Below are 25,389 nucleotides of genomic sequence, written 5' to 3'. Positions count from 1 at the left end.
AAACTGTGAATATTAATCTTTGCGATTTTTTTTGAAATGGAAATCACGAAATTTAACAGCAGAGAAAGAAAGTTGGTTTACAGTACCTTATAGTCATGTACCTATAAATACAATAGTTGCGAAAAAAAAACATGTTGTTGAGTGAATTCTTTGACAAAAGTGTCTCTTCTTTACAGCGAGAATAAGGCCTTGGCTGACAGGTGACAGTGGAAAATTTGTTTGTCTTGTGTCAGGATAGTAAGATTGACAAAGGTATCCAATTGAATGTCTTTGGCAGCTATGTTGAAAAAATAGTTCCGGTTATCACAAGGAGACAAGTACAAATGATTTGCAGACTCCAAAATATCCTTATGTATCTAATGTCTAAAGGAGAAAGTTATCTGCTTATTTCATATCTAAGAAATACGATGAGACTGATGGAATTTTATAACCATTTTAATAAACAAACTGAAAAAACACAGTTACATTGACACACATGATAAAACTATATACAAAGTTCAAATGATCAAAATCTGCTCACCTGGTAGATCAGACATATCAAAACAAGTACAGTATCAAAACTGAAAAAAAATCAATAGTCTATTTCTTACAATTAATTTCATCATTAAACTATTCCTTATTTTGCAGTAGCAATTTCACAGCAACTTGGCACAGTTTTTCATCTCTCAATGAGAATTACAGTGACTCAAGAGAAAACAAAGCTGACCAAAATTGATTTTAACCCAATACAACTGTACATCTTTCTAGTCTGACCACTTTACCATTCTGAGAAGTAACTAGCCTTGATACTTCTGATGCTCCAGAAATAAAAAGCTAAGAAAAATTGTGCCAAATCCATGTGATCAAACAAAAGAAGACATTATAATATATACATGTATGTAGAAAATCATTTTAAAGTTATTATAGATGGGATAATTGAAATTACTACTGATTACCAGGTATGTCGACGGATGAAGCACTTTGGCATGTTTTCTCAGTTGGACCCTGCCTGACAGGGAACTGAGGAGACCAAAAAGGTCTGGCAGTGGTTTACAATACTGTTGGGACTGTAGTCATATGTGACTAGACCATCGGTGGGAGGAGCAGGTTTGTGCCTAATCTAGCTATAGTGATGGACTCCAGAAATTCTGACAAGTTACCTATTTATGAATAATTTGTAAGAATTTTGAAGAATGCATTTACATAATGTTTTTACAAGAAAATTGAACAATATTTTGTCATATCAGCTATTTGTACTATTAAATGAACACTAAAAACCAATATTTTGTTTGTAAATCTTAAAGTTTTCCATATAGACACAAATATTTTCACAAATTTTGACATTCACTCTTTAGACATAAATATCTGTTTAGATAAAGCATAATACTTAGATCAGAAGAATTTTAAGGTTGATATTTCATCACATTTTGAATATGTTTATTTAAATCATATTTTGGCAGACAATCATTATTTTACTCTTCCCCTAACCTCATCACACAAAGCAAACATTTTAATGATAACTTAAACAAATCATACAAATATATATATATATTCATAAAAAAACTTGTAAATTGTTCAAGTAACAAACAAATGTGACAAAAAAGGAGTATACCTTTTCTATACAATGGCAAGCTTTTGTCTAAATAGTGCAAAAAGTGATAGTGACAATTACAAATCTGTGGTGAAACATTTATACACAGAGAATTTCATATACAAACATTTTCAAATGATGTAATGGAGTACATTAATGTATAAACAAATGAGATTCGAACAGAAAATGAGAGAAAACCATAAAACAATAGTCTGAATGATATCTATTTGCTTTTGTTGAACACTTTCTCGTATTCCCCATCTCCTCTGACAGTCTATAGCTTTCTATCACCATATGACATATTATGTATTTGGATATTACAGAGTTGGCAACCCTTGCAAGTGGGTATTGATTATGATGTCATGTGTTTGTGAGTGTAACATCATTCTTTTCAGAGAAAATGATGGAAGTTTTTTCACAAAATAATGATGTCACAATGGATACATACCGGCATGGGAGGTAACTCTGTAATATGCAAAGAGACAAACTAGAGGAGGTCACAATGGGTTATCAAAACCAAATGGATAAAATCATTTGGGCAATGGTAAGTTGATAATTGGTTGAAAAAAAAAATCAATTTACAAAATCTAGGCAGAAACAAAGAACTAAGGATCAAAATTCTATATTGTATAGAGATAATAACGGAATGCTACAGAACTGGTATTTAGTGATATGTCAAAATCTGTACATGAAATCTTTCAAAACAAATATCTTTCATCTTGTAGAGCTGTAGACAATTTTATCAGAGTTTATAATATTCAGATCATTCAGCTTCAGTAATTTCATGTGTATATATATATATATGAAATAATTTAATGCATTTTATAAATCATCTTGGTCTAACTTCTGCCTAAATCCCAGAGTTTTTTACAGAACAGCATGGTCAGAAAACATTGACCCTGGATCTAAAATGATCACTCATGTACAGTAGTTGAACAGAACAATGGATACATAAATAAGAAACATATTTACAACAAAACTAACAAATAAATACTAACAAAACTAAATGAAAAGGTTACTGTCTTTAACGGTTTCTCTACCAATCCAGATTTGTTTTATTGGGTAAAAGGTCAATGGAACTAGAACACTGACACGTCAGAAAGGGCCCCGCTATGTGTCTGACATGCTTAAGTGGAAAAGTAGTATTTTGACAACGAATTCTTCCGTGTTAGCTATATGTTGCTAATAAATAATTAAAGTCAACATTAATTGGGAAACCGATGATGGTACATTATTATAATTCTTTGGAAAAAGTCTTCCAAGTATTTAACTTGAATCCTGATTCCAAGCTAACATTACATTAAGAGCATACAATTAACTCAAATAAATTTGACCTTGACCTTTGACTTAGTGACCTTGGCCCATGACCTTACCTTTGGACAGTCAACTCCTTGTTTAATTCTGAACAACTTTGCATCATAATGTTATAACAAAATGTTTATCAGTTAAGAGCAACAACATTGTGATTTTTTTAAATGTTAAAATCCAAGATGGCCGATTTTTTAATTTAATTTCAGCCTGAAAAATTACCAAGCAGATCTAGGATGGATGGGGAATCATCATGTAAAATATGGGGAAAATACTCCACTCCCTTCCATCATTAATGTGCAAAAGAAAAAAAACGGACGGACGGACGGACGGACGGACGGACAACCTGATTACTATAGGGCACCCGCATCTCGATGCGGGGCCCTAACTAACTTTTTCATTTACCAGTACCGGTAAAATACTTTTTGTTTAAACAGATGTTCATATGATTGTTTTTCAAAATCATTAAAAAAAACCAAACAAAGTCTCAATCAGTCAACAGACAAAACCATGAAAAACAACAACCTTTGCATAAAAAATATAAATCTCTACAGCACCTATTTATATGTTCTTGTAAGTAATATTGGAGCCGTCATACACAAAACATACTATCACAGTCTATCTACAAAATACATCACTGTTTTGTGATACAGAAATAATATTTAAGTCTATATACAAAATACACAACTGGTTTGTGATACAGAAATAATTCCACACAAAATTGATCTGTAAGGCACTTAACATGGAAGTACAATGAATATATACATGTTTAACTTCCAATTGTCAAATTGCAACAAAAATACAATTACAATAGAATTTCACAAACAATAATAATATCATGTTCATTTACCGGTAGCATTTATGTGGAGATTCCAAATGCAATTCAAACAATACAATCAGATTTAACCAAAACTTTATACTCAAGAATTTATATTGTGGATTTCAAATTATCATGAAGATGATTTTTGTCTCAATTTTTGTAACATTCGTTGCCCGATGAGATCAAATCTTACCTGGATACTAAATGTAATTAACAAGAGGATGATTCAGTCATACAGGTATGATGGATATAAACAGTTTTATAATGTATCTAAATTGCACACAAAATATAAATGTTAATAGCAGTAGTAATATTTAAGAAAATTACCCTGGATAAATATCAGCTCTGAATAGCTATCAGTACTAAAAGTCTTTTTTGTCTTGGTGCCATAGATATGTAGATTTCCAGATTATATGTCATGTTTACATTCTTTGTTATAATTACCAAAGGATATTGTGATCATAAAATAAAACAATAATTTCGAAGTAAGTTGTTATCCGTTTTGAGCACATATTTTAACTGATTTCAATTTCCATAACAAACACATTTACAAATGTACAACAGTACCAGCAGTGTATTAACTTGTGATAACACAAAGAATGAAGTACACAAAATGATGCACATAAAATGTAGATTTCAGTCATATTTTCCCACCCAAGCTGCCTCAGTTTTCTTATAATTCAACATTTCAAATTGAATACACATCATAGAGATTTAAAAAAATGATGAAAAACGAAATGGAGTGGAGCCTACTTTTCTACAAAACTAGGATGACAATGATTTATATACATAGGCAATGTTTTTATGATCATGCTGGTTATACATACCGTATTCGACCCAATAATCGCCCAGGGCGCTTAAAAAATTGATAAAAATGAAAAGGTGCTAATAAGTTAAAATTATTGCAAATCTATACCGTTTTATGTAGGTTTGGTCCTTATTTATGCCATGGCAATTGAAATTGAGGCCTCAAAAAGGAGGAGGGCGCTTATAGGGACATGGGCGCTTATTGGGTCGAATACGGTATCTAGTGTCTGTCTAATATGATCATGAAATCATTAAACTTAAATATATTTATTACATTAATACAACTCAATAATTGTTTGATACACAGTTGCAATCTCGGCAACAACATAGTCAAACCGCCATAATAAATCCATCATTTAATTACAATAACAGCAATCTGGTTAAAATACATTATCAGATACCCAGAATCTATAGCTTTGGTTTGCTACATATTCATTTAATCAAGTTGAGGAAAATGAGCAAATTTACTTTATAGAGAGTACATACCAGGGACATGTGTATTTCAGTAAATATTTGAGATTTTTTAAAAAGTTGATTTAAAGCTTTAAGTTTCAAATTATAAATAAATTGAAATATTTCACATCATAGTGAAATGATATCAGCACATATGTATATATTTCATGTCTTTTCAATCAGTTACACAAATTGCAATCATTACAAAGCTATATTTGTTTTAATATTGCAGCAGCATCTTGTATTGGTATGAATAATTAAACTCATTCTATCACTAATGATATGCTCCTTTAATCAAGAGATAATTTCTCCTGTTTTGAAAAAAAACCCAAGGTGAATTAAAACTCTATCCTACTTCCCTGTCCTTTTCTGTATATATTTCATGCCTAATTTTCTAATTCTAAACTACATAAAACTTCTCACAGCATAACACCTTTACCATGACTAGATATCTGTATCACTAAAAGTGACATTTGGTCTAAATCAATGTACTCAATCTGTACATATCTGAAGAATTAATTTCCTTGCCATTTATGTAGACAAAATCTAAGAACGTTATCTTTTATTTTGAAATATTTAAAAGTATCCTGTTTAATATATTGGGTATGATTGAGAGTGAAACAATCATATGTTGAGTACCATGATATATAACACACACATTTGATGTTTATAATGGAATTCACTTGTACAATTACAGGATGACACGAGACAGGCAATCCTTTGTAGCCATATTTGTGGCCATGTTTAACAATTGAGTTTTACAACACATTGTAGAAAATAAATGGGATTCATATAAGGTTGAGGTTTGAGTCATTTGCCCTTCACTAGAGGTTACAAGGTCATATAATTAAGATTAAACTTTGGTGACTAACACCTTCAGAGATTACAGTGCGCTAGAGGTTTTTCCCTTCAGTCCTTTATTAGCACAGATTATCTGAGGTTCTGTTTGAGGATGGATACCATACTTGAGGAATTTACTGGGTAGTACAGTTGAGGTTGTCCCCAATATCCTCAGCATATTTGTTACAAATCATCACCCGGAGTTGTTCTATTTCCGTCCTGAGTTCACGTGTCTTAGATAGCCACTGTTTCATAGTCTGGGCCTCGACCTGTGGTCCTCCATTGGCTGCCGTCTCAACATCAGCTGTACATACAACACATGGTTTGTTACAATTTCATCAAAACAAAACCTTAAAACCTTTTCATAAGAATCAAAAGAAATCTAACAATTCTATTGAACTATGATAGGAATTTATAAAGCTACTTTTGATTCTCCAGATAAATGCAGCATATTGAAATTGATAAAGAATATAGAATGGTTTAAAATCATTATAGACAGTGATGTTTTTTACTTTTATCCCATACATAAGTATATAACATATAAACATACCGTTTATAAAAAGAATCGTCACCTATGACCTACTCACCTCTGACCCCTAGAAGGGCAGACATATTTGGGTCCTGCCCTTCTGCTCGCTGTACACAGATTTGGACCAGTGCCTGAAGTTCAGAGAAGCAGATTCCCAGTTCAGTGGTGAACTGTCGCTGAAGGCGCTGGTTGTCCTCACAGTGCTGCTGCTCATAATGCTTGATTTGCTCCCTCATTGTAAGGTTCTGATCCAGGAGCTCCTGGTTCTGTGTTTGTAGCTGTAATAATAAGTTTACTTATCAAGAACCAGTAAGTTGAATAATGTCAGCTCGTGAATTTTCACTGAAAATTCCTGCTTTCCTTCATCCCTGAAATTTTAGTTTTTAAAATTAACATAGGTATCAATTAAATAGGAAATACATGTACACAAAGAAACAGCAAATTTTATAAAGTCCTAAACTAGTTGACCCTCCTCTCTAACTTCACCTGTTTGAGTGTGCCCTTTATTTTGCTACTTTGTTCGTCCCTCAGTCGTCCTTCCTCTCTCAATGCATTCACCATCTCTTCCTCCTGACTGAGTCTCTCCTTCATCTGTCTCTCAGTGTTCTGGTGTTTAACATCCTGGTGGCGAATTTTCCGATGGCAAGTCTCTAATAACTGTAACCAAACCAAAATTAAGTTGACATAAAAATAAGTTGCTGTACAATTGTAAAATCAAATTTTATGTTTCACAATATTTTTCTGCTCTTATGACAGTAAGAGGAGATGTATACAAACCAATCACTAGATATTGACAAAGACAGCGATTTCAGAACAAGCTTGAACCAATATAATAAACTTCTGAGCATCATCCAACCAATGAAGAAATATTACACACATATTTTTTGTTTGGTATGAGAATTCTGATTACCTTCTTCGCTTTGTCCAGATCAGTAGAGAGTCGATCATTCTCCTCCTGTACTCGCTGAAGCTCCTCCTCCTTCTGTCTCAGTGCTGCCCCCTGGCCAACAGATTTAAAGTGGTCTATTTGATCAGTCAAAATTGACAACTTCTCCCCAAGTTGTGTCCCTTTGTTCTCCACTTCCTCTATGTGGAGGTCCCGAGAAGACAAGACTTTGCGTGTATCGAACAATTCCTGTTCCAGTTCATCGATGCGCTCTTTCTGAAGCTTACTTTCCTCACTGTAGGCTCTGATGTACAAAGGTTAAGGTAATAACGAATGCAATGTAATGAAACAATTTTAAGTCACTGTAGCGACAAAATAACTTTTTGTATTTATATAAATGTGCATGATTGTGTCACACAAAAGTACATTTTGGAAATCTTCAATATCAATTTTATCTCAATCTTAACATGTTTAAAAGTTTTTAACACATAGCAATATACTGTACTTACATCAGCGACAATCTTATTTTAGACTAATTATAGCACTGACACTAGCCTGCTAACTTATGATTTATTGATAAAATGTATGTTCATTGCTTTGTATCTTATATTAGTAGAGTTTTTATTTTTTATTTTTAATAAATTCATCATCACACTATTGGTATTCTGAATTCTCTATGGTGCAAAAATTAAATACATTTAATTATTTATCAGTAAATTTACAGCACTGAGCTTTTTAATCTAAGTATTGTTTAGTTTATAGATACCTATGTGGACAAGGATGTAGAAAACGTACATATTACTTGTATATTTTTAGCATTTACTTGTGACCTTAAATCTCACTACATGGAAGGACTCTACTACAAATCATTAATCCGGCTTAAGAAATATACATAGGATTAATCTATAATCCAGATATAATCCTTTACAAGCTGGCTTCAGTTTTTCCAACTGTGGCAAGACTAAACAGCAGGAGCCTTTTGACTGCAGGAATAATCACACACTTCTTTAAACCCGACAGTGTCAATACTGATAGTCATAGTAGGTTGTATCCAATTATCTATCTTTACAGCAATGTTTACAAATAGATATTACAAAACTGAATGTTTTGTAAAATGGGGTCTAAAATGAATATACATTCACTCCTTTTATCTTCCTTTTCTGTAAGATATAAAAAAAAAAGTTTTACTGGTCAACTGACTTGATGAATGCTGACTTAATCTTTTCCACGAGGGTTAAAATATCCCAACATTTACTTGATAGACACACGTTTGATTATTTTCGTATTTTATATCATTTCAGTTGTTAAGATGTAATTTCACCACACCATGAACACAAGTTTGGCGGTATTCATCACAATGACAAACCAGGTATTTAAATCAACATTATTCATCAAGGCTATATTATATATAGAGCAGGTATTGATGATGTCATGTTATTGTTTAGCACATGTATAAGACAATTGTCTTTTACTTAACAACCACATTATAACTTTATTAAGTATGACCAAAAACTGTATATATTAAAGGATATCTCATCCTCCTGTCGGGCAGCCTCCTCTAGTGATGGCAGATTGGTTATGTAACGTTCTAACTCATTCTGCTTCTGTTTCAGATTGTGATGCGCATCCTTCACTTCTAGGAACTTCATTTTCCATTCCTCTTTTTCATCTTCCAATTGATCAATCTGTTAAAGACGAGATCACATTATAATGCAGTGAAAGATAACATCGGTACTAAAATCTTTTATTAGATTTTGTTTCTAAACAAAACATCTTGAAAGTTTCAGTCTCACTAAACCCTTTTTCCTACATCATTTATCTACTAGTAAGCATTGACTAATTACCTTAGAGTGTATATCCCCCTGATATTCTGGTGCTCGTTTCCTCAGTGCTGTCCGTAACTGCATCACTTCATGTTCAGCAGCTCTGTAAAACAATACAATCTTAATCTTCATTGTCGGACATAAAAACACTTATTCTTCATTTTCATTTTTAACTAGAAATAAATGTCATTGCCTCACACTCCATTTGTAGACAGGACCAAACATCTGTGGCAATATTATTGAAAGTAAACGGTAAACATGGGTCAAAAACTAACCTGAAACACCTATTTCATTATAGGGTAATAGAATAAAGTAAAAAGTTTTCTGCACAACGATTTATTTACTGCTTTTATATTTCAAGTCTATATTCATGTCAGATATCTTTACTCTTTAGCTGGCTATCTTGGGTATGTTGGACGATTAAGCAAGGAAAAAATTTGGTTCATTTATCAATAAATTCTCTGCATGTTGTGTTCTGTTAAGAACAATTCGGGAGGTTTGTACATCTTAGTCTATAACACAAATTTATTACATTTAGATGTCATTAAAAATTCAACATAACCTACAAAACATGTATATGTGCTGTTTTAGTTAAGGCTATCATTGCTTACCCTAGTTTGATTTCCAGCTCCTCTTGCTCCACTTTGTTTCTTGACCTCAACTCAGACAGTTCAGACTTCAAAGTAACATTTTTCATCTCCAGATCCTGTTGATGGTAAGAATTTTAAATTTTGTTTTTAAAACAGAAGCAGCCCAAAGTGATTTATCAGGGTGGTATACTTGCATTTCATTAACATCAGCTATAAGACAAATACAGATGAACCTATTTATCTGTAGATCTAATATGAGTTGACTCCTATATTTAGGACTCTACACTGTAAATTGTATTCAGCAGGTATTTTTTTTTACCTTAATCTGAGAATATGCTTCATTGCCTTGGTCATTTTCACTCATCAACGCCCGGCGAAGTTTAGCTTCGTATTGCTTGTTATCCTCTTCCAATTGCATATTCTGCATCTTCAGTCTAAATAAATGAAATAGTATTAGTCTTAGTATAGTAATGGTTTGAATAAATGAAATAGTATTAGTCTAAGTATAGTAAAGGTCTGAATAAATGAAATAGTATTAGAAATGAAATAGTATTAGTCTTTGTATAGTAAAGGTCTGAATAAATAAAATAGTATTAGTCTAAATTTAGTAAGGGTCTAATTAAATGAAAAAAGTATAAGTCTTAGTATAGTAAAGGTCTGAATAAATGAAATAGTATTAGTCTTTGTATAGTAAAGGTCTGAATAAATAAAATAGTATTAGTCGAAGTATAGTAAAGGTCTGAATAAATGAAATAGTATAAGTCTTAGTATAGTAAAGGTCTGAATAAATGAAAAAGTACAAGTCTTAGTATAGTAAAGGTCTGAATACATGAAATAGTATTAGTCTTTGTATAGTAAAGGTCTGAATAAATGAAATAGTATTAGTCTTAGTATAGTAAAGGTCTGAATAAATGAAATAGTATAAGTCTTAGTATAGTAAAGGTCTGAATACATGAAATAGTATTAGTCTTAGTATAGTAAAGGTCTGAATAAATGAAATAGTATTAGTCTTAGTATAGTAAAGGTCTGAATACATGAAATAGTATTAGTCTAAGTATAGTAAAGGTCTGAATAAATGAAATAGTATTAATCTTAGTATAGTAAAGGTCTGAATAAATGAAATAGTATAAGTCTTAGTATAGTAAAGGTCTGAATAAATGAAATAGTATTAGTCTTAGTATAGTAAAGGTCTGAATAAATGAAATAGTATTAGTCTTAGTATAGTAAAGGTCTGAATAAATGAAATAGTATTAGTCTTAGTATAGTAAAGGTCTGAATAAATGAAATAGTATTAGTCTAAGTATAGTAAAGGTCTGAATAAATGAAATAGTATTAGTCTTAGTATAGTAAAGGTCTGAATAAATGAAATAGTATTAGTCTTAGTATAGTAAAGGTCTGAATAAATGAAATAGTATTAGTCTTAGTATAGTAAAGGTCTGAATAAATGAAATAGTATTAGTCTTAGTATAGTAAAGGTCTGAATAAATGAAATAGTATTAGTCTTTGTATAGTAAAGGTCTGAATAAATGAAATAGTATTAGTCTAAGTATAGTAAAGGTCTGAATAAATAAAATAGTATTAGTCTTAGTATAGTAAAGGTCTGAATAAGCAAGGACATAGTCATTCAGATCCCCCGCCAATGGAGATATCAAAGCTGAAGTAAGTTTGATTCTGGAGACTTATGTGTATGAAAAAAAACCCAGGAAAAAGGAAGTTGAGCTAAAGATAGATGGAGTATAATTCAAGTAGAGCGGGGTTGCAATTGTTGAATCAGGTATACAGCCTTGACATTTATATTAGACTATATACACAAAGATGGGTGGAGTTTTGCAAAGTAACATTTACCATTTACCATATTTTTCAGCAATGTTTCCATGGTAACGGAAAAAGTGCAAAAAATGAAAACCTAAAAATAGCAAAAGGTACTACTAGACCATAAAAAGAATGTGTCTATGAAGTTTCGTGGAAATATCTCTGCTGGTTTTAGAGTTATGCTCCGGAAATGAACCTGCTACAAAAATATGATATTTTCAGCAATGTTTCTATGGTTACAGAAAAAAGCACAAAAAGTGAAAACCTAAAAAATAGCAAAAGGCACTACTAGACCATAAGAACAATGTGTGTATGAAGTTTCATGGAAATATCTCTGCTGGTTTTAGAATTGTGCTCCGGAAACGATTCTTACACAAAAATCTGCCATTTTCAGCAATGTTTCCATAGTTACAGAAAAAAGTGCAAAAAGTGAAAACCTTAAAATAGCAAAAGGCACTACTAGACCATAAGACTAATGTGCCTATGGAGTTCCGTGCACATATCTCAACCGGTTTTCCCAGTTATGCTGCGGAAACGAACCTGGTACAAAAATATGATATTTTCAGCAATGTTTCCATGGTAACGGAAAAAGTCCAAAAAATGAAAACCTAAAAATAGCAAAAGGCACTACTAGACCATAAGAACAATGTGTGTATGAAGTTTCATGGAAATATCTCTGCTGGTTTTAGAATTGTGCTCCGGAAACGATTCTTACACAAAAATCTGCCATTTTCAGCAATGTTTCTATGGTTACAGAAAACAGTACAAAAAGTGAAAACCTTAAAATAGCAAAAGGCACTACTAGACCATAAGGCCAATGTGTCTATGAAGTTTCGTGGAAATATCTCTTCTGGTTTTAGAGTTATGCTCCGGAAACGAACCTGGTACAAAAATATCATATTTTCAGCAATGTTTCCATGGTAACGGAAAAAATGCAAAAAATGAAAACCTAAAAATAGCAAAAGGCACTACTAGTCCATAAGACCAATGTGTGTATGAAGTTTCGTGGAAATATCTCTACTGGTTTTAGAGTTATGCTCCGGAAACCATTCGTACGGACAGACGGACGGACGGACGGATGGACGGACGGAACCCATTTGTATATCCCCCGCCAACTTTGTTGGGCGGGGGATAATGAAATAGTATTAGTCTAAGTATAGTAAAGGTCTGAATAAATGAAATAGTATTAGTCTTAGTATAGTAAAGGTCTGAATAAATGAAATAGTATTAGTCTTTGTATAGTAAAGGTCTGAATAAATGAAATAGTATTAGTCTAAGTATAGTAAAGGTCTGAATAAATGAAATAGTATTAGTCTTAGTATAGTAAAGGTTTGAATAAATGAAATAGTATTAGTCTTAGTATAGTAAAGGTCTGAATAAATGAAATAGTATAAGTCTTAGTATAGTAAAGGTCTGAATAAATGAAATAGTATTAGTCTAAGTTTAGTAAAGGAATAACGTAATTAACATATCTAACAAACAATAACAGTAAGGTAACTAGTAGAGACAGATTAAGTACATCCTGCAGCCAAACCTAGATAACTCAAAAGTGTGTAGTACCATGATTATGTTTTGAATCAACCAAGTATTTAATTCAATAACCTAAACTGAGCATCAATGATAGGAATACTTGAACATAGTGAAAATTTTAGTCATGACAAAATACTTTGAATGAAACAGGCTTTTCAAGTTATATAAGTTTAAAGTTAACGAGGTTTCACTGTGTATTGTTTCTACATGTACACTTGTATAAGATCCTTATTAATGTATAAATAATATAAAGTAATAAAGTTCATATTAAAGTAGAAATAGTACCTATAACTTTAAAGGACCAAAACAGAGAAACAGCTACATCATGAAAGTTCACTGTTCTGGAACCATTGCCTCTAGATCTTGAATCCATATACTGGTATATCTAATTAGAAGTCAGACTAAACTTTTCTGGGAGCAATTATACAACCCCATGAAGTACACACAGAGATATCTAAGAATTTTAATGTAAAACTTGTAGAACATTGATATCCACTTACTTGTTAATGTACATATCCTTATCTGATATCACTGAATCTGCTGCATGCTTGACCGAGTTCCACTTATCAGGACTGTCATCACCATTAGTGACTTGATTGAAGAGACGGTCAAACCCTTGACCACCAGATTTCCCAAATCCACCCTGATTGTCAAAAAGGTCAATTAGTATTAGACACACACATATATATATATATATTATATAAAATTTGACAAACAATCCTTACGGACGAAATTTATAAGAAATAATAACAACTGACTAGTTACATGAGCGCTTTCGCCCCATTCAAGGAAGCTCTTTAGACTCTGAAGAGCTCCCTTGAATAAGACGAAAGCGCTCATGTAACTAGTCAGTTGTTATTGTTTATATATCTAATATATATATTCCCCAAATTTAAATCCATTCTGAGATTTTTTGTAGATGACTTCAGTCAACTTAAATTAATTCATATAGAGTGGAAGGAAACCGGAGTGCCCAGAGAAAATCCACATGATCTGGCAGGTGACCCGTTTCCTTTTCACTTCATTTTATATTTTACAATGCCACTACCAGGTATGTTATAGGGTATTGTAAAATTCAGACTACTAATTAATGGTATGTCTATGAACTAGAAAAAACATGTTAACACTTTTGATACAAAACGAGAGTGCATGTGGTAGAGCGGTATGTGTTTACATAATTTCTATAAAAGTGTACATGTGTGTCAGCAAATGTTATATTACCTCTTTCTCTATCTGTTGATGGACGAGTTGTTCCTGATGATGTTTCTGCCATTTAGTTAGGTCGCCTGACAAGGCCCCCATAGAGACAGGCCGACGCCCTGTAGAGTCCCTCCCTCGGGCACGAGGAGGTCTCTCTGACACATGGGCATCACCATTTTCCACATATGGTTTATCTGATGAGTACAAATTGTCTATTGTTGGTTTTGTTGAAGCGGTTTGTCTAGAAGTCCTCTCTCCACGACCATAGTCTACTGCTTCACTAACTGAGGACCGACTACGTGCTGGGGTCATGTACAAATGTTGTGGAATATCCAGAGTTCTCTTTGACGACGAAGACCAATCTGTCTCGTCTGTCGCAATGTTAGGTCTCTCCAAGTCAAAATCGGTAGTCCTTGGTCGTTGTGACACATAACTGTTTGTTTTACTTCTCTTTTTGTATGGATCAGACGACTCATAACCCTTGTACTCATACTTTGTTGGAGCGTATGGAGCAGTTTTATCAAATGTATCATCACTTAAAACGTTTACAGTGTTTTCCACATTAAGTTCCCCGAACTCCTTATTGACGTAGGACACATCATATTGGCTATCTGAAGATAGGCCATACTTAGATGGCTGGTAGCTGTTGTATACCTTAGGATCACTATAGTTATTGGTAGCAAGGCTGTCTGTGTGACGAGTCCGTGTGGCTAGAGGCGGACTTATAGTCCCAGGAGGGGACACAGCTGGGTAGGAGGAGTGACGATTGTAGCGATCTGATGTAGCTTTACTAGCGCTTGTGCCCCAGCCTGGAGAAACAAAAGCATTAAATAATGTCAATATGAATTTACAAAAGTTATCAAATACATGTATAAGAGTATGTGTAAATACATGATTTGCAATCACATATTTTGCTGTTTAGGAGCAGTACAGGAATCTCTTTGTCCAAAGACCCTTTTAAATCAATTTGAATTCTTGTACACTTTCATGATGCCTTTTGTGAAATACATGAATTGACTTTAAATCAATGTTTCTGATTCATGCCTGGCTTTGCAATTTATTCTTATGATGTATGCGGTAATGTTGTAAATTTCCATACCATACTATCTTGATTATACATCCACACTTCTATGTTTATTTATTATATTTTCTTTATTTAATAACTCCTAATGGACAAAATAAAGTTTGATGATATGGATTTATTAATGTTTTTTCTTTTTTTGAGCTAATGAAAATATGAAGCCGCAATGATAGTATGCATGATTTTTTTTAATATACATATTTCAAATCTGCTTTTCAAGTCGGTGTAGTCAGACGGTACCTGACAACCATGTCAAATACTCTGATGACTGAAATATCACACGATAGAGTAAATTAATAATGGTTTTCAGTAAATCTGGAGACCTGTAATTCTATACACCCTTGAACCTTCTAATTTTCTGTTAACCTGTAATGGTTATGCTTATATCTATTACATATATCTCAATTGATTTAAATCACTCTCATGAACTGTTCACAACATGTATCAATGAAATTTTCTACGATATGAACATTTGAAAAAGTTCGCTGAGGCGTGTAACAGGTAAATACAATTTAATAACAGTGTAACATAACCATTAAATAAAGTTAAATCAACAGTACACTCAGTGTACTTGATAACACTAAGTATGAAGCCTACAGACTGGTAATTCTGGGAGGTCCCCTTAAACCTATCCTTGTCACATATGTCACACTCTCCCTACAGTGTACAACTTATTTACAGACAAAGAATTCAATATGTATAAACATCACTGCCCTCAAACAGACAATATTGCAGGATTAGTTTTTATTCTAGTGTTTGGAAATATCTAAGAAGTATATGTACCTGGTACCCAGTAATGCAATAATGCATCATCAAAAGAGCTCTTTGTTTAAAATGTTTACATTTATTACAGTGTCCATTTATCACAAAGTTTTATATAATGTTGATACTGTTTGAAATCATGGCAGGGTGTTTTATTAATGTAGCATTATAATAATGAAACTTCATCAATACATTTAGGTCTGGACTCTCAAACAAACAGTCAATTATCTGTCAACACAGAGCATGGTAATAACTTCTGTAATAGTATTAATGCTAATAGCTTCTTAAAGATTTGGAAACTGTTCACAACATGTCATCAGATATTTAAAGGGAAATATGTTATATATAGACACAACCTGTGTGTAAATTATACACGTTTGGGAAAAAAACCATTTCAATCATCCTAATTACCCTTGGTATGCAAATTTTAAAATTCATTTTCAGAGTTTGGAATCGAAGGTGGGGTTGTTGTTGTCAATTACTAGTTTAGTCTCACAGGTTTATATTATACTAATTAACATAGGAAGCTTAATTATTAATTGCAGACATCTATAGCTAAATTGTAATCTATTCTGTCATTGCATATTACAGAGTTATCTCCCTTGCGGGTAGGTATCGATTGTTACATCATTATTTTGTGAGTGCAATTCACGTCGTTTTCTCCGAAACGTATGACATTCAATTCCCAAACGCATGACGTCACAATTAATACCTACCAGAGTGCAGATAACTCTAGTCTGTAATATGCAAATTTGGAATACATGTATAGAGTTTGGTTTATATACAATATGCATGCATGCATTATTGTTTTATAGTGTCAGATTATCCAGCTTTTACATATGACCAATCAGTACAAGAATTTTTACCTGACTCTATAAAATATAAATAAAGTATTTTTAACAGTTTTCTGACATGATGTTGCATGAAAAACGTATATACAAATTCTCTGAAAATATTCACCGTGTTGGTCCCAACACCTCGTGGAGAAAAAAAAGAGTTTTGACTGATGACCGACATTTAGACCTATGACATCCATAACTATTGTATACTGAAGATTAAAGGTAGTCAAACTCATTTTTGGGCTAGGCAAAATTGTAAATCATAATTGTTTTTGTATTGTATGCAACTTTTTATTTCATTGGTATATAGGTCATTCAATGTCTTACATAGCAATTACCATTCCTTGGGTAGGGGCAATTATATTCAAAAGATATTAGACCCTTAGTCATGAATAAATAATGTATGAAAGGTTTCCACTAGATACAGGCAATTATCAAATGGTACCAGGGTAACATACCCGTAAGGTACATTATCAAATGGTAGATGCTATATACCATAAGGTAACATAATGTACAGATTGTTGATGACTTGTTAGTTGTTTCAACAAATTTTACATAACAGAATAACGTTTTCTGATTAGGTATTTTATACGAGTATCTTCAAACATGTTTGAAAGTTTAATCTTGCTATAGACATATTATATACAAGTATTAAATTGATATCGGAACCCTTTGGCTTAGTTTAAATTTGAAGTCAAAAGATATATTAATAAATTAGAAAAATTTTAAAAGTATTTTGAATTATTCATCTTCCTATGACTGACAGAAAATTATTGAAATGCTTACTGTAACAATGTTTTGCTTCTTTGTACTTTTTTACAAAATGTACAGAAATACATACCTGATGAAAAGATATGATGCTGGAGCATTTTCTGGTAATCTGTGGAAGCAAGAGATAAGAGATAATTCTGTACATATTGCCTTACTTCAAAACATGACAACCGAGCTCTCTTTAAAGAACCAGACATAGTTCAGTCAAAGTATTCATCTGCTCATTTTAGGTATTATATAGGCTCATCACACATCAGTTACAGACATCTTCACTTTAGCATCCCTTTTTTGAGAAATAACTATGAAAACACAATTAATATAGTCCATTTCTACAGTGCAGATTGTACATTTCATAGAGTGACTTTAAATTAACAAATGTCTGACCCTGTAAGGAATTTATAAGCCATTAAATCTCATGAATAAAGAGATATTTGAGACCTTTTAGCTTTGTAAAGCACATCTGGAGATCATACAAATTTAAACATCAACAATAATTATATAAACAAAGGATGTAAAACAATTAAAATGATCAGAAAACACAATAGTGTTTGAATACCTACCATTCTACTGTCGTCAGTGTACCTATAGAACTATAGGGTGAGGATGGAATGGACGCGACTCCGTCGACACAATAGTACAAATTTAAAACCCAAAGAAGATCAGTTTGATCCTTACAAGAACTTAGTATAACCACACCAATTATCTACGATTAACTGTGCACAGAGACCGAGAAATGCTCATGAGTTTAAAATTAAATAGCATATAAATATAGTCCAACAATGGGAGATCCGGAACAGAAAAGTGAACTGTGGTCCGTTCCTACTTAGGTCAGCAGACCGTAACATGTACACAAACTGTCATATCACGACTGCTCATCAAATTAAACACTAAGCTTAATCCAGGTACCATTGACAACAATTTGAATTTAAAAAGACGAAAATAAAAAAATCCACAAGAGTGCTTTGAACAAGACTAAGGAAATCGAAGAAGAGAACCTACACTGCGATTCAATATTTGCATTTCGATGACCTTGTGTTCACTAGATCAGAAATAGATATAAGATCAGCGAATACTTTTGTTTATTGTGTGGCAATTAAAGACTTACACTACACAATGTATACCTGGAGCCATGTCTCCAATATCTATACCACATACATTTACTGGTTTAAAATACCACCTGGAGCCGTCCACAACCATCTATGGCCATAACTTACAGATAACAATACACTTGCGTTTGTTTGTTTTCTTTTGTGATACTGATCGTGAGTCTATTGTACGAGCATTTATTGACATGTCAGGTGAGTAGTTTCTGCTATCAATATAGAGACACTCTATCTATATAAAGGCGATTGTTGGGACACTCTACCTCCACCTTATAGGTATGACATTATAAGGATGATGGGACAATAGTGTGATCTACCTGATATACAGACACTTACCTGGGACATTACTGCCTGTCCCAGAGTTACTGCTGGCCCCGAACTGCGTGCTAGGGGTCGTCCCTTTCCATGACATGGCTGATTGCACTGATGGAGCGTCGACGTCCCTGCTGAAGCACAGATGTCACTTGGGCACAACTTCAATTTCGCATTCCCTTCACATCAGATATGATTTCTGATTGATCCACATGATTTACAGCTGATACAACCTGAAAATGAAAATAAATTACACACTTTCATATAGGAATTTAAATTCAATATAATAAATCCTTGGGGTTCTTATCGTTTAAAGTCTTGTCCAAGCATTACAATATAATTACTTGTTAATTTATTTTGATAAAGATCCAATATACATGGTATTTGGTAGAGTGAAAAGCGCTTTACTTACATACACACGCTGATCCGAAGGTAAACAGAACCTCTGTGTTACCCTGTTACATGTTTATGATAGAGAGCGACCTAGCCTAATCCTATTTTTCACTGCCTATTGGTGTGGAACCTTATATACATATTGCCACTACAAAGTTTATCTATTATTCATACGACAAAGAAATGTAGCCCCACTCAACTAATCATTATTGATAGATCTTACATGGGGCTTTAACATTGTAGCACCTGGCACTATTGTCAGCACCTTACCAATATTACCTGTAACTGGGTTGGTCTATTTACCTGCTGACCATATAGGTGTCAAAATTCCTAACTTATTATGCATGCAAAACTGTGTAAACAAAGGCACACATTACAGGTAAATAGCAAAAAATAATCTATTAAATAATTCAGATGAAGGCATACATGTTACCCAGTGGGTCGAAATAATCTGAATATCATTATTATGAGTGTAACCAATGATTTTAGAAATCAATGTTTTACAAAAGATGTACGGGGAGTACAGTGTTTTTCCTGCCTATATATTTGGGGCCGAAATAAGGCCCCATTCCCAATTGTATTTTTTGTAATTTTTTCCCAAATCTATGTCTAAATTTCCCAAATCAGTGAGTTGACGCGTATTTTGTGCGACAAAACTAAAAAAAATCAGGAAATCCCAAGTCTGAACATCGTATTTTAGTAAACATTCTTACACTCGATTCTTAGAAAAGCATAATTGTCTATTCTACCTTTTCCAAAATTTCCATAAACACCGTTCAAATTTTTCATTTCTTACTTTTATCGCCCAAATTTCCCAATTTTCACCAGGTGGCAATTTCCCAAAATACCCAGGAAAAACACTGGGGTATGTACATACTGTATGCCATTCTGCATAGTACGTACATGAACATGCTTTAACCTAATATTACCGGTATTCATATCAGTCTCCAAGATACGTATACAACACTTAAGGCATAAATCTAGAATCTGGACCTTATCCTTGGATTGATTTTGCAGAAAACTGCTCTAATTATATACATGCATAGAAAATATCATTTAAATAATTTATACACATGTACCAGGTGTATTTAATGAAAGGCCCATGGACTTAACATTCACCTGTCTTATAAGATAACTGCCATTTTTGTCTCATCTTACAATGATATTATAGAACTTGCAGTCATCAATATGACACAGATCAAACTATGTACCATCTACTACATGTATTTCACTTTAACATTAAATATTTAGTATGTAGGTCTCTTAATTATAATTAAATACAAGATAATTACGACATTGTTTATGATTTACGCCTACATGATCACTGTTATCTTGAAAGACGAACATTTTTAGTATATATAAAACAGTAAGTTAATACATAGTTGAAGCAACACAAAGATTAACAGATGTGTTGACAGGGCCTTTTCTCACAGCAGGTTTTGGATTTGGCTTTTGGTTTCATTTCGGGAAAGAAAATTGGTGAATTCGAGAAGGTTTTTTTCATAAGTAAACTGCAAATTTTGCGAATTTAGCTAAAATATGAAAATGTTTCAACAGGGCCATTAACAGCCCAAAAAGTCCTCAGAAAAAGACCTGTGTAAGGATAAAGTGGGAAGGACATAATACCCAGCATTATAATTCAGACAACTATGTGTAAATTGTAGCATACATAAAGGATACAGTTTATTACAGAAATAAATAAACTGCTACCACAATTTCTATTACCAGTAGATTTTGGTTCAAGGGAAACAACCCATCTAGTTACATACGGTACATGCATGTCACCTACATATGTCCTAACTCACATTTTATAAAAAAAATTTTTGTTTTTTTGTTGACAAATGTGGTAGTATCATGACAGGCAATTATATGCCATGTAAATCTTCAGTATTTTGATTTATGTAAATGACTTAAATATCGAACAATAGAAAGGATGACATAATCATGTATATATATGTAAAGTTATTCAAAAAATTACAGTGTATCTAATACAATATTCCGCTATGAATACTTTTAAAACTAATTAAATGGCTTATTGTGTGTCAAATCTTCTACGGTATAATTATGGAATTTTCAGAAAATTTAGTAACAAGTATGTATTACTGGGTATATATAGATTGCCAATGCAATGACTATGTTATTGACAAATCACTTCAAAATTTTTTTTTTTAAATACTCCTTTCTTTTAAATTATTGAACTCTTGACTTAAAGTGAATAGTCCGGCATAGAAAACCAGTCTAAATGCATTTATTGGCCTTCCAAAAGTTCTCACATATTAATGCGACGGTCAAGGTCTGCTTACGTTTCCCAGTTCTGACCATAGAAATAAAGAAAAGGTGAAAACATTGAAAGCGAGGCTGCGTGGAAATGTAACCACGGGCATAGTCAGCCGGGAGGACGTTTTAGGATTCCTATACTTTAAATTAATTTCTACGTGCGCAGACAGATTTTGACGAGAAAGTTTATTTTTCTATTCCATAAGAAATTATTCTGGATACATTCACACCATTTTTACCGACTTTAGCCATCCTTGCCAGACTGTTCACTTTAAATCAAAAAGAAAATATATTGATATGTATAAAAGATTAAAAATAAATATATACCGTAAATCATAATACATAAATTTATGAAAGCAATCTATTCTTACTTAGTAAAACCATTTTCACATGACACCTAAATAATAAATCTATCATTTGTCTGATGTATTAATATACATTCTTGAACCATTTAAGTATATATATATACATTGAAATTTATTATTTTACATACCGGTACATTATAGATAAAATTTACATGTAAAATTGTTACTGTTTTAGACCCAAACACATATGCATACATGTATAAGTACAAGATACTATTTAAACAAAATAAGAGCATCTCTTGTCCCACTACAAACAGCTACATCTGAAATTATACAAAATAACAAACCCACAGATATGGGTTATCTGTTTATCAATATACAATGTACCGAGTATACAATATTTTTTGTAGTCAAACTTTATCAAGTGTGTCATCAAACATGTTTCTGTGTGTAAATGTTCATATATATATATATATATATACCTCGTTAGTTATGGCAGGTAACTCTAAATACACTTAATTTACCCCATAGATTACTAATTAGAGATTGTATTATATTCTGTGTGTATGTTTCCATTCATAATGAATAAGTTGGTTAGTATGACAAAATGCGTACAGTCCAAATAGATTTGTTGTCAGTAACTTCATTAATTAAGAAAATTATCTGGTACAAACTGGCCTACAATAACCCAAACCAGCCAATGGATCAATTAATCTACTAATCGCCTCATAAGCATAACTGTAATGAGTACCGATAAGGCCTTAACAAGCCCATAAAGACTACTAAGATGGTGTATAGCATATACCGAACTAAATACATTAAATATGTACATGTATAGGTATATTAGACTAGCTTAAGTAGATCTATTTAAAGACCCACTATGTTTCAGAAACAAAATTTAATAATAATATAAGAACATTTATATTGATGGCCTAAGATGAAGTTAAACAAAAAAAAAAAAAAAAAAAATCTTAACATTTTTAGTTACTTTGGCACAGTGCATGTTGTAAGATATATAGTCAACACAATATTATTAGAATGATGACAGGAAATGATGACCGGCTTTATGAAAATTGACGTTTAATTAAATTGTTCAGAAGGTGATGATTAGTGTAGTAATTTAACAATAAAATTATAACTTTTGAGACTGTACAAAACTAATAATTTTTGTTTTACATTCTCATTTAAAAAATTAAAAGCCATTTCAGAAAGGTAGTGGGCCTTATAAAGTACACACTTGATTTACTAATGATAACATAGTATTAAGAGCTATTTATACGGTTATCAAATTTCTAATATGCAATTTTACTATATATCTACAAGTAAAATCACATGTACACATTAAACTCAAATTACAAAGTGACAGTTAGTCACTGAATCAGGGATAATTAAAGCTGAAACATTCTTTTCAAAAATAACTTAAAACCTTTAAATCACCAGCAGATAAAAATTGAATTGATAAATTATTGTATTAACTGCCATGATTTTAAACTGTTATATACAATGTTCGATAATTCCAAGACGCAAGGAAACATACACAGGGTTTGAACAAAAATCAAATCATTCAAACTAAAATGATTCAGATCCAAATCCTACAGAGGAAACATTATTACTGGGGAACGTTTATAGGTAATATGGTTTTAATGAGCGTTCACTTCATAAGAGATTTTATGACAAGTGTCTTGGCACACAAAAAATAAAACATGGTTCATAACATTGCATTTGAAATAAACACTCAGAATATTTTTTATTACATAGCTTTAACATCCTAAATTTGAAAGAATTACATCACAAAAATGTGTTGCACGAACATCTGGTGGAAGCAGCCATTGCATGTTCACAGTACTTGTGTACTCAAATTTTGATGTCACTGTCAGATCATTGTTTTGCTGATGTCAAATCATTATGCCATAATGAATTTCCTGCTTAGCACATGGCAATGAAAAGTGCCCAGGTCACAAGTACTATAAGTGACAAAGGTAAAAAAATGTAATAAAATATTAAATGGGCAAAGTCACTGGATATCAGAAGGTTATGTAATAACTATTTCATTCAAATAAGAGTATTCTTTATTTGACATGTAAATAATGAACAAACTTTTTAGATAGCTATTTATCGTATAAAACATTATATAACTATTCAATGCAAAAAATGTACTTTTCATATTACAAACTTTTGATATTTGTTTTCTCTTTTAGGCCCACATCTCCCTTTCATCAAATAAGAAAACAATCAAAACCTTTTGAACCTTAATTCATCATATATACATATATATATATAAGCCATATCTCAATGAATTCGGGTTTTACTTTTAGAACAACAAATATGCATGATCAATTAGCAATATAAATGGAGAAAACTGAAACTCCAGGTATGTAAAATTATATTTCTATCTTTAATTACCGATAACAATTAATACTAAACTAGGGTGTGAAAACATCATGTATTTAACTTACACAAATGTATCATTTGACTGAGTGTCAACATCTTTGTTATGCATCCACTTTGTCACTTCCATTCAACCTGACTTAAGTTTTTAAGTACCTATATACATGGATATATGTACCTCATGTACCGGTACATCCCTGACCGTACATTACACACAAAACTTCCTTCCGACAAAGACACCAATACATGAGATAATATGATAACAAATTGTACGTCGTGATTCGTGTCATATTGTGAGTATGATGTTAAAAAATTTAGACAAAAAAACCCACATAAAATTGAGACGACATTGACACTGTTTTTTATTTATTGTTTGATTAGAAAACATTTTTTTTTTGCTAGTTATGATATTCCATATCTGTTAATTATTTGAAATACAAAGACAATAATGTCCTTTCTTCACATCCAATTATATTGGACTATTGAACTAAAGATGAAAAATACCTTGCTATGTATATGCTGTTTTCACATGGCATTCTTTGTCTTTTATATCAGAAAAAATATGATAAGTAACATTACCACGTTTATTCATGATTGAAAGTAGCGTGGTTAATTTATGGTTTACAAAACAAATGTATCAAAGCTATGAAATGATCATTAAAGGTAATACATATCGCATATAATACAATTTTTGACAAATATCGTAACGTGGTGAAGTAACTTTAGATGGTAACCGATATGTACATCTTTCATGCTCATTCAAGTTCAGGCATCTTTGACTTTGGTTTGGCCCAAATCCTTATTTCTACCGAGCACGTCACAGATTGAAATAAATAAGCTCTGTTTATATTGGTAGCACTATGATTGATATATAAAACAATAGAATGTCTTACCTACGGCATCCTTCTCATCTTGTTCGTTCTGTTTACATTTCACTGTGACACAAGCTATGTTGATGAGCTCTTTTTTTTGTTGGTTGTAGACATTAGA

The 25,389-nt window shown here is 32.3% G+C and overlaps 1 protein-coding gene across 4 annotated transcripts; it reads right to left on the bottom strand.

Annotated features, from left to right (window-relative positions):
- Nucleotides 1–419: 419 nt before the first annotated feature.
- Nucleotides 420–25,382, bottom strand: LOC138333503 (centrosomal protein of 85 kDa-like). Of its 4 annotated transcripts, none has more exons than XM_069281928.1 (13): nt 25,293–25,382; nt 19,061–19,269; nt 17,692–17,730; nt 14,190–14,977; nt 13,469–13,611; nt 9,946–10,060; nt 9,648–9,742; nt 9,058–9,139; nt 8,746–8,898; nt 7,238–7,522; nt 6,814–6,984; nt 6,386–6,605; nt 420–6,102 (listed from the first exon to the last, which is right to left on the bottom strand). In XM_069281928.1, exons 2-13 carry the CDS (start codon nt 19,134–19,136, stop codon nt 5,933–5,935), a joined length of 2,337 nt encoding a protein of 778 aa, XP_069138029.1. In that variant the 5' UTR covers nt 19,137–19,269; nt 25,293–25,382; the 3' UTR covers nt 420–5,932. The 4 variants fall into 4 exon arrangements, with proteins under 4 accessions (XP_069138029.1, XP_069138046.1, XP_069138038.1 ...); XM_069281945.1 differs by having other exon boundaries at nt 25,297–25,381; XM_069281937.1 differs by lacking the exon at nt 25,293–25,382 and adding an exon at nt 19,449–19,587.
- Nucleotides 25,383–25,389: the final 7 nt, after the last annotated feature.

Source organism: Argopecten irradians, chromosome 1 (genome assembly GCF_041381155.1).
Source record: "Argopecten irradians isolate NY chromosome 1, Ai_NY, whole genome shotgun sequence".
NCBI classification, from domain to species: domain Eukaryota; kingdom Metazoa; phylum Mollusca; class Bivalvia; order Pectinida; family Pectinidae; genus Argopecten; species Argopecten irradians.
The sequence above is the reverse complement of the archived record's forward strand: the minus strand, read 5'-3'. Positions and strand labels throughout refer to the sequence as shown.